Genomic DNA, 9,576 nt, shown 5'->3' with positions numbered 1-9,576 from the left:
GGGGATGGGATCTCTGGGGACCCCAGGCTGCTTTGGACTGGGATCAGCAAGGTCGCACCCAGCTCGAATGGGTCCCCAAGGCTCCAGGGCAGTGCATTCCCAAAACAGAGTGGGGAGGCTGGGCAGGATGACACCATCCTCGACGTACTGGGAGGGGGAACCAGAGACTGAGGCACTTAACCCTTACAAAAGGGTCCTTTGAGCAGGAACAGGGTGCTGGCAGCAAGCCGGAGAGCCAGGCTGTGGGTGCAGCCCACGTGAGGGGCACAGGGGGCCTTCATGGTGGCACTGGCTGCCCGTGGGCACTGGGCTGGGGTGGTGGGAGCAGCTGGAGCCCAGGTGAGCAGCCCAGCACCTGGCTCTCAGCAGGACATGACTTCTTGCTCTTCTCCACAAGGAGCACCCCAGGTATTTCTCTTCAGGTTTATTAACGTTAATGGCATTAGTCCTGCGTTAATGAGCACACAAACACAAGGCCCATCGATGGGGATCAGCTGGTGCAGGGGATGGTAAAACCACCCAGAGGAGTGGGGAGCACAGTCAATGGCAGGAACACCTCGGCACAGGTCTGCACTCCCCTGGGATGCTCCAGGCACAGCTGCTGACTGTGGGAACCTTCCCTGCTGCCCAAGATGAGGCTGGCACTGGTAAGGATAAAGGCACTTTATGGGAAGATTGCTACATGCCTGGTAGATTATTAACAAATCTCATGAGCTGGTGATGGGGTTACTGCCAATCCACAGCAGGGAGAGCACTAAGTATAGGGAACCAAAGATTCTGGGACTGAAGGTTGGGTAAGAGTCCCCAGCATCCCACTTCTGAGTGTGGGAAGTCCCATCCAGTTGGTGATTGAGACTTCCACAGCTGGACAGGAAGAGCCTCAACTGGAGGGACTGGTTACTTGGCATTTGCTTTAGCTAGACTCTCAGTGTGGTGGTTCTCCAGGTAAACAATCTGAGAGGGCTTTTCAGAGGGGCAGGGTGGTCTGGGACTCTGAAGATCCCGGGGCAAAGATGAGCTCACTGCTGGGGATTCTTCCATGGAGTTCTGTGAGTCTGAGTCCTCGGAGGAGAAACTGCTCTGGCTGGAAACCTGAAAGTACTGGGCAGCTTCTGCTTGTGGCCCCGGTGGTGGGCCAGGTGTGCTGGGATCCGAGGCAGTCCCATGGGGCACAGCGGTGGGACGTGCCTGGTCAGCACCTGGAAAGCGCATCCAGGGAGGCAGCGTGAAGGGACGCCTCCGAGGGGGCTGGCTGCGCTCCGGGGCGAGGTGTCCTGCGGCTCCCAGGCTGGCTCCACTCTCGGGTTTGGGCAGGGGGGTGTCAGCAGAGACATGGTGGTGAGAGGTGCGGGCACCCTCAGGCCCCAGCTGACAGGGGGGCTGTGGGGAACTCGGCTCTGCACCCAGTGTGGGGCCAGGAGCAGAGTTGGCCCAGGGCTGTCCTGGCCCCTCAGGGCTGGGCTGTGGCTGCTCTGCCACCCCCTGACCCCCCAGCACTACTGGCTCGGGGCCTGCGGCTGCTCTGCAGATGGGGGCTTCTGTGTGAGGGGCTGCAGACTCTGGGCTGGGGGCACTGGAAGAGTCTCCCTGCCTGTCAGCTTGCACTCCCCAGACCTCCTGCAGCTCCGCCAGCATCTCCTCCAGGACCTGCCGGGTCTCCTGGTACCTGTGCTGTGCCTCTGTCCAGGCTGCCAGCCCTTGGCTGCTCTGCATCCTGCGCACCTGAGCTTTCATCTCCTGCAGCTTCTCCAGGCCAAACTCCATCGAGAGCTTCTGGAAGGATCTCTGCAGGCACCTCAGTGCCTGGCCCTCCCCACGCTGTGCCTGGGCCGAGCACTGCCGGCAGTCCAGCTTCAGCCCCGTGACCTACAACAGGAGGTGAGAGCAGCTGGTTCTGTTTCCACCAGCAGCACCAGGTTCTGCAGGGGAAGACCTGCTGCACCCACCTTGTTGGAGAACTGGGCAAGCTCCTGCAGCAGCTCCCATTCTGCCTGCCGCCGCTCCAGCTGCTTGGAGAAGCTCATCAGCTTCGTCTGGAAAAGGGCTGCAGCCACCTGGAAGGCATCTGCCTCGGGAAATGTTGCGTCTCGGACCTCAGCCACTTCTCGGCACAGGGTCAGGCCGTGCTGGTACCGAGCCTGCAGGGATGGCAGGAAGGAACAAGCTCCACATTTGGGAATGGTGCTGGCCTGGGATGTGTGTCCAGGGTGAGGCGCTGCAGGTCAGCACTCAGCATCACCATCACAGCTGGATGGGAAACACTTCTGGGCAAGTGAGAAGAAACAAAGGGAACAGAGATTCTCCAAACTTCTGCTCTGCCCTGGCTTGGCTCAAAATGCATTAAACGCACCTCCTGTCCCAAGTGGGATCACTGTATTCTCCCTGCGGTGTGTGTGACTAAAGGGCCTCCACACCCAGGGGAGTGGGAAGAACAGATCCTCATCACCATGTTATTTGTTGTCTGATGGATGCCCAGGCTCTGCAGGACAAGGGAGCTGCATACATGGAGTACAGCAGGGACTGGGGACAGCAGTCCCAGCCTAGCACACACTAAGGAATAGTGCAGGCACCCCCTCACTGGAGCAGGGCTGCCTAGAATCCCTGCAGTGTTAGGCTTGACAACTGCAGCTTGACAACTTCAGTGTGACCCGACAGCACAGGGACACCCAGTTCTGCCCAGAAGCCTCATTCCGAACCCAGGGAATGTGTGTTACGGAAAAGCCTCTCCAAGCATACCGTGGCCTGGGCCAGGAACTCATTGAAGTGCTTGGCAGAGCCCTGGCAGCTGTCGGGGCTCCACTCCTCGGTGCCCATCTCCTGCAGCCGCGCTGCTGCCTCCCCGTCCAGCCAGCACCCGAGCTGTGAGACAGTGGGACAGGGGTCAGGGGGTCAGGCAGGACTGGCCACGGCAGCAGTGTGGCCACGGCACCTCCCCTTCCTGCCCGGGCATCCCAGCCCAGGCACAGTCACGCACAGTCACTCATAATGAACATCAAAGCTCAGGCTATCCTGCTATTCTCCAGGCTTCCGTCATCATCGGAAACAAAGGAAACGTGCCCAGAACACTCAGCCACGGAACACCAGAGAGGACAACTACAACTTGCAGCACTCCAGGAACGCCCAGCTCACCTTGCTAAACTCAGTCTCGAGCTCCCGGACCTTTCGGAGGAACTCCAGGCGCTCCAGGCAGCTGTTGGATTGGGACACCAGGTCGTGAAGCTCTTCCTCCAGCTGACTGTACAGCCCCTCAGCCAACTCCATGCCAGTCCTGGTGGTTGGGAGGAGAGGGGCCGTCAGTGCCGGGTGCTGCTGGGTGGGCTCAGGGATGTGTGGGGTGGAGGGGAGCAGGTCTCTTAGTCAGCTCCTGACTCTGGTCCTGCACACACCTGGACAACTCCCCATCCCGTGGAGCAATACAGAAGGCAGGGACCACAGGATGGGAAAGCATCATCTGTCAGTGCAGCCCAGCCCCGCGGAGGGAAGGGAGCAGGAGGGAGCAGTGGGATTAGTGCTGCCAGTATGCACGGACAACAGACCAGTGTGGAATGGCTGGACCAGTGTGGCATCACCAGATGAGTCTCACCAGCAGCATCACCCGACAAGTGCGACATCACTGGATGAGTATGGAATGACCCGACTATGGCACGGCTGGATGAGTAAGAGCATGGCTGGATTACGGCATCGCTGGATGAGTATGGCACGGCCAGACAAGTGCGACATCACTGGACGAGCACGGCACGGCCGGGAGTGCGGCACGGCCGGGACTTGGCCCCATCTAGTGGCTTTTCACAAGCCCAGCCCGAGGCATCGCAGCGCAGAGACGGATCCGTTCTGGCCTGAAGCAGGAGACCCTCCCAGGGATCTGGCACCTTCCCCAGTCAGGATGGGGGCCATACTGCTGTGCCAGATGCGTGCTCTGGGCTTGCAGAGCAGGAGGGAGCACGGCAACAGCTTGTGCTCATAGGGACTGAGCTGACCCTGGGGAGGTGGCTCTGTCAGCTGGCAGAAGCTGGGGGTCCCCACCACTGGCACCCCTGGACCAGTGAAGCTGCCCCCTCCTACCTGACGTGGTCGGAGGCACAGAGGCGGGCGGCCTCCCTGCGCAGCCTGGCCAGCACGAAGCCCCCCTCACGCTGCACCCGCACCAGCTGTGGGTCGCTCAGCACCTTCTGCATCAGCTCCTGGTGCCTCCTGATGCCCGCAGCTGCATCCTGAGGACGGAGGGTTGGACAGACGTCTTACCCGAGACCTCACCTGAGGCCTCAGCCAGCACAGGAGGGGTACCTGAGGCTGCATCCCAGGGATGAGCAGAGGGGACAGGGAACAGCCCCATGGCCAGGAGCAGCCAGTCTGGGAGTGGTCATGCCAAGTTTTGGGCAACCAGGAAATGTCGCTTTGGCTGCACTGCAGACAGGAACCTTGGAAATGCCCCCAGGCTGCGGTGCCACCATCCCTCTTACCCGTGTCCCTGCCAGTGTGTCGGTGCTCCGCAGTTCCTGGATGCAGCGCTGCAGCAGCTCCGATGCCTGCCTGAGGCCGGCCGTGAAGGGATGCAGCTTCTGGGGGGGGGACACACAGTGGGTCAGCGGGAACAGCCGCCCGTGAGGAGGAAGAGGAGGAACAGTGCCAGGACAGAGCAGGGAATACTGTGAGGCACTGGGTTAAAGCTGAGGGGGAAGGGAGTGTGGAGACAGATGGGCAGCTGCAGGCAGGAGCAGGCAGCAAGGAGCGAGCTGCCCTCCTGTGCTCAGAGCTCTCCTTTTCCTTCCCCTCTCCCAGACCTTCCTGTTGCTTTTCCAGGGGTGTGTGTGGGACATGTAAGACGCGGTGGGGACAGAGGGGCATGGGGGAGGTGAGGCGATGGCTAATGGCGTGGTGACAGACACCTGGAAGAATTGAACCCACTCGCCGTGGCAGTAGGGGAAGGCACCATCCAGCTCCGGGGGCAGCTGGGAGCTGTCGACATGGCGGCCCAGAGCCTTCAGCGACGTCAGGGTCTCCACCTGCAGGCACAGGGCTCATGAGGCTGGTCCCTCCCCAGGCACATCCTGGAGTAGGAAATAACCCCCTCCTGCCCCAGCCCACAGGGCAGGGACAGGCTCACCAGCACCCCGGGCAGCCTCTCACGGTGGGTGACCAGCTCCTTCTCAGCCAGCAGCAGCACACTGTGGATGCAGCCCGGTGAGACGCTCTGTGGGAGGCAGGGAAGAGTCACCAGGGCAAACCCCACACTCAGCCCTCGGACTCGCTGTGGAGCCCATTTCCCAGTGAGCTCAGGCAACAGGCATTGGGAAATGGACTCCACAGTGACAGCCCATTGTCCAGGCAGGGACACCTGCCCCAGGCACAGGCACGCAGAGCCCAGTGTACCTGGATGGAGCGGAGGGCTGAGAACAAGACGGGAGCAGGCGGCTGCTTCCTGGCATCCACCACGACCGTCAGCCCAACGTCCTTCGGTTCTCGCCTCTCGCCGTTCCTCACTTCTCGCCTAGCGAGGGGAAACACAGCAGGAGCAGATGGCACTTGAAGTGTGGGTCCTCCCCTGGGGCAGGACCTGCTCAAAGCCCCCTCCCACACTCTGCACCCCCCGGCAGGCAGGAGCCCACAGCCACAAGTGGTGACCTCGTCCCTGTGGGATGCCCCAGCCAAAGGCTCAGAGCATGTGCCTCTGGCAGGGGCACGGCCCAGGGTCCCTGGGGATGCGCCCAAACCAGAATTTGAGGGGTGTTGGGCATTCATCTACTTGGCCAAGGAGCCCTGAGCCAGGCAGTATCTAGGGATCACTGGTAGGTCCTGCTGGCCCTTACCTGGGGAGGGAGCAGAGGTAGAGTATGAGCCTCGCCAGCTCAGCAGTTGAGCACCACGCAGCCCCCCAGGCACTGCCACTGGTGGTCACCAGAAGGAGGGCCCTGCCCAACCTGTCCGAGCTCCCTGCAGGAAAAGGGTGAGTGACCCCTCTGGCAGCCACCTGCCAGCCCTGAGCAACCCACAAGGGGCCAGGGCACCCATTGGTGCTGCCCCAGTTCAGCTCGGAGGCCTGCCATAGTGCAGCCCCTCTGGTCCTTCCAGAGGGGCAGAGCCAGCCTGGGGGGGCTCTGGATGTGAACGCCTGGCATTCCAGAGTTGCCAGGGACGTTTTTCCTGAGAAAAAGGTGGAGTTTGTTACTGTTTTTTGGTTCTTGGGAAAAGGAAGGAGCCAAATGTTTAGTGTTTGGCAGCTAAAACTGAACAGCTTCACTAGAGAGGAATGGTGTGGGAGGGTTCGGGGCGGCTGGGACCGGGGCAGCTGCTCTGCTGCCTGCATTTATGTTTTTAATATTTTTGCCAAGCTGAAAGGAAATTTTCTGCTTGGGGGATTTCTGGCCTCCAGCAAAGCCCTGAAACCTTCCTCCAGAACACCCTCTCCAGCAGCCCGCCGTTTCCCTCTGGAGGCCTCTCCCACCATCCCCTGGGATTGCGGTGCTGGCAGTACCTGGCAGGCAGACGATGCCAGAGCGGAGCAGCCCCGCGTGCAGGTCCAGCCAGGCCAGTGGCTCCCAGCCAGCAGGGCTGGTGCCAGGCACAGGAGGACCATTCTTACAGCCAGCGCTTTCCAGGGAGCGTTCCTCCACGGGGGCAGCGGCATTTGTACCTGTGCACAGGGATGGAGGAGGGAGGAGCTGGTGACATGCAATGAGGCAAAGGAATGGCAAAGCCCCAGCAGTGCCTGATCAAGTGCAGCAGCCCCATGGGATGGTACCTTTCCCAGCTGCCCTGGCTCTGCCCATCCTGGGTGAGTAGATGGCTGACATCTTCTTCCAGGCCCCCTCATGCTGGCTGGTGGCTCTTTCATCGGCAGGGGCTGCCCCGAGCCGAGCACCCTTCAGGAAGGAGAACTTGTGGCTGGAGCCTGGGGGGAGCCGGGGGCTGCCCCGCTGTGCCAACGCCTCCGCTGGCACCCTGGGAGTTGCTTGGTGGGGCTGGTGGCTGAGGAGCGTGGGGTTGCTGGTCCCCTTCCCATGCTGTGCAGGGGTCTCACGGTGGGCAGCAGGGGGCAAGTCGGGGCTGTTGCCATCTGGCTCCTCTAGGATGGCTGCCATCAGCCCAGGGCCGAAGCTCACCGGGTTCTGCAGCGCAGCCAGGTAGGAGTCACGGTGGCGGCACCTCGGGCCATGCAGCCCTGGCTCCTGGCTCAGCTTCCTCCCCAGGCACGGGCTGCAGGGACTCTCCTCTGAGCTCAGTGCCCCCCCACAGGGCCAGGCATCTGCCCCCAGTCCCCCATTTTCCCAGGGGAGCATCACCTTAGCCACAGCCCCCATTGTCCCTGGTGGGCAGGTGGGAAGCAGGGGCCTGGTTAGGACATGCAGCTGCTCCTGGGATTGCTCCAGCAGGTTCACGTACTCCCCCTCCAGGTTCTGGCTGATGATCTCGCGGAGGCTGGGCACGGCCAGCGTGGACGGCTTCTTCCGCAGCCCAGCCTGCTCCACCTTGATCAGTCCCGGGTATCGTCCCTGGCTCGACTTCCAAGAGGTGGCCTTGCAGCCTGGGATGGTGCCTGCAATGTTGCCATAGGGCACAGGGACATTTGCCGTGCTGTGGGGCACGGGCGTGCCGGGTCCTGCTGGCTCGGGTGCAGTCTGAGGAGCAGGTTCATGCTGGGCACCTGCGGGCACACCATCGGCTCCAACCCTGGGCTTGTTGACGAACTCTGGCGTGGCAATCCGGCTCCACGGCAGCGGGGTAACGCCGTTCTCGGTGGCCACCAGGCAGGTGTGCAGGGGGTCCCCAGCCCAGCTGCTGTTCACCTCCTCCAGCCACGCCTCAGTGAAGAGCAGTGCGTGGGCGGCCTCGGGGACCGGCGTCTCCTCCACCGAGCGCAGGTCCAGGGAGAGGTGCTTGACGGTGACGCGCGCCGAGTGCTCCTCGCAGGGCTCCGCTTGCAGGTAGAAGTCCCCGGGGCGCAGCAGGAGGGGGTTGAGTGGTGCCAGGTGCACGACCACCTTCTCGTGCAGACACAAGGGCCAGCCTTCGTGGAGAAAGATGTGGTTAAAGTAGGGAGCCTGGGAGGGAGGAAGAACACAGCGCGTGAGCGAGCCCTGCCAGCCCCAGGCCCTCCCAGCCGCCCCACGCGCTCTCGCTGCCCGGCTCTGTGCCTCCTGCCGTAGCGACAAGGGATCCCAGTGGCACGATGGATGTCCCTCAGCCAAGTCACCACAGCAGAGCTGTGCAAGCCCACCCCGATCCATGGCTCTTCCCAGGGTGTGGAGTCTCCCCATGTACTTACAGGGGTAAAACCCCTGCTTGAGCCTCTCTAGGAGCAAGACAAGGTGACCCTAGAGGGATTGCGTGTGCTGGTGCATTGGGTGTGCATGGTCCCCTCTGTGGGGAGGGGATGGGACAGGGAGGGAGCCGTGCAGGCAGGATGCATTAGGGCAAATTCCCCATGTCCAGGAGCAGGACTCAGGGGCACTGCAGTGGGGGCACAGGGGCTTACACAGGCTGCCTGCCGCAGGCGCTCGAAGAGCCGCTTGGCCGGGATGAGGAACTGGAGCAGGCAGCAGAGCCCATCACCCTGGTAGCTGGTCTCCAGCAGCCGAAACACCTGGCCCAGGACAGTCGGGGCTGTGGCTTCGAAGGGCGGGTAGAGGGCCTGGAGAGCACTCTGCACTGCTGCATCCAGCGACCTGGCATCCTGCTGCAGGGAGGAAAGTGTCACTGGTGGGAGAGCAGCCCCGCAGCAGGGATACCATCCCCCCCCAACCTGGTACCTCTGCCCACCATCCCACACTGCACTACACTGCTGCCAAGGCCCTGGGATGCCCACGCTGGCAACGCTGATGAGCTCGGGGGGCTGCAAACCTTCTTGGGCTGGAAATGGGAGGAACTGGAAGTGGAGCATAGTGAGCACAGCACAGGCGGAGTGTGCAGCATGGCAGGTCCATTTCCCAGTGGTTAAGGAGCCCAGGATGAGCTCCCAAAGGCTGCCAGCCACCTTGCTCAGCAACCAGCCACGTGGAGGTGGAGGAGCCACAGCAGCTGAGGGGTTAAGCGGAGTCAGACCAGACAGAGCGTGGGGATGTGCTGGGCTCCTAAGTTTGCTGCAGGAATGCAGCAGATGGGAGGAAGGACAAACATCTGAAGATGGATAGGGTGTTTTGGTCCAGACTCATTGCTGAATTTGCCAAACTTGAAATTACTCCTGCAAGCATTTTCTGGGAAGCGTTCTGTGTTGCAGCCCCCTGAGCTGCCCCAGACTGGGCGAGGACACTGGGTCTGTGCCACACGTGAACCAGCGGTTCTCAGTTCATTCTCCCAGTGCTGCAGGAGCTCTCGGCTGCCTGGACCCAGCTGGCACCGCTGCTACATGAGGGGAAGCCATCCCATGGCTCCCATGATGCCCTGGCTGTGCTCCAGGCAGTATGAGGGTGACTCTGGCACACTTGCCAAAGGGACCCCATTGGTGAGTTGGGAAGAGGAGCATCCTCCATGCATCTGGGTCTGGCACTTCAAGCAGCTGCAGTTCGCCATCAACCCTGTGCTCCTGTGAGGGCACCTGGGGAGTCCGGTGGAATTAGCTGAAGGTGGGATTAGCTCAAG

General features: G+C 61.8%; 1 protein-coding gene across 1 annotated transcript; it reads right to left on the bottom strand.

Annotated features, from left to right (window-relative positions):
* Positions 1–411: 411 nt before the first annotated feature.
* KIAA1755 (KIAA1755 ortholog) lies at positions 412–8,910 on the bottom strand. Its single transcript, XM_018073780.2, has 14 exons — positions 8,839–8,910; positions 8,474–8,674; positions 6,740–8,039; positions 6,473–6,631; positions 5,808–5,931; positions 5,371–5,488; positions 5,105–5,191; positions 4,887–5,003; positions 4,461–4,559; positions 4,063–4,211; positions 3,130–3,268; positions 2,737–2,859; positions 1,947–2,138; positions 412–1,866 (listed from the first exon to the last, which is right to left on the bottom strand). Exons 1-14 carry the CDS (start codon positions 8,908–8,910, stop codon positions 898–900), a joined length of 3,849 nt encoding a protein of 1,282 aa, XP_017929269.2. The 3' UTR covers positions 412–897.
* Positions 8,911–9,576: the final 666 nt, after the last annotated feature.

Source organism: Manacus vitellinus, unplaced genomic scaffold (assembly GCF_001715985.3).
Source record: "Manacus vitellinus isolate BGI_N305 unplaced genomic scaffold, ASM171598v3 scaffold_26_pilon, whole genome shotgun sequence".
Lineage (NCBI taxonomy): Eukaryota > Metazoa > Chordata > Aves > Passeriformes > Pipridae > Manacus > Manacus vitellinus.
Note: the sequence above shows the minus strand (reverse complement) of the source record. Positions and strands in the feature narration are given on the sequence as shown.

Bases quoted from the DNA above. Each gene is read 5' to 3' on its own strand.
- KIAA1755 (XM_018073780.2), bottom strand. From the start codon at position 8,910: ATGCTGCACACTCCGCCTGTGCTGTGCTCACTATGCTCCACTTCCAGT. The intron at 6,632-6,739 runs GTACCATCCCAT...CCCTGTGCACAG, and splicing joins AGCCAGGGCAGCTGGGAAAG to GTACAAATGCCGCTGCCCCC. The intron at 1,867-1,946 runs GTGGGTGCAGCA...CTCCTGTTGTAG, and splicing joins TTGCCCAGTTCTCCAACAAG to GTCACGGGGCTGAAGCTGGA.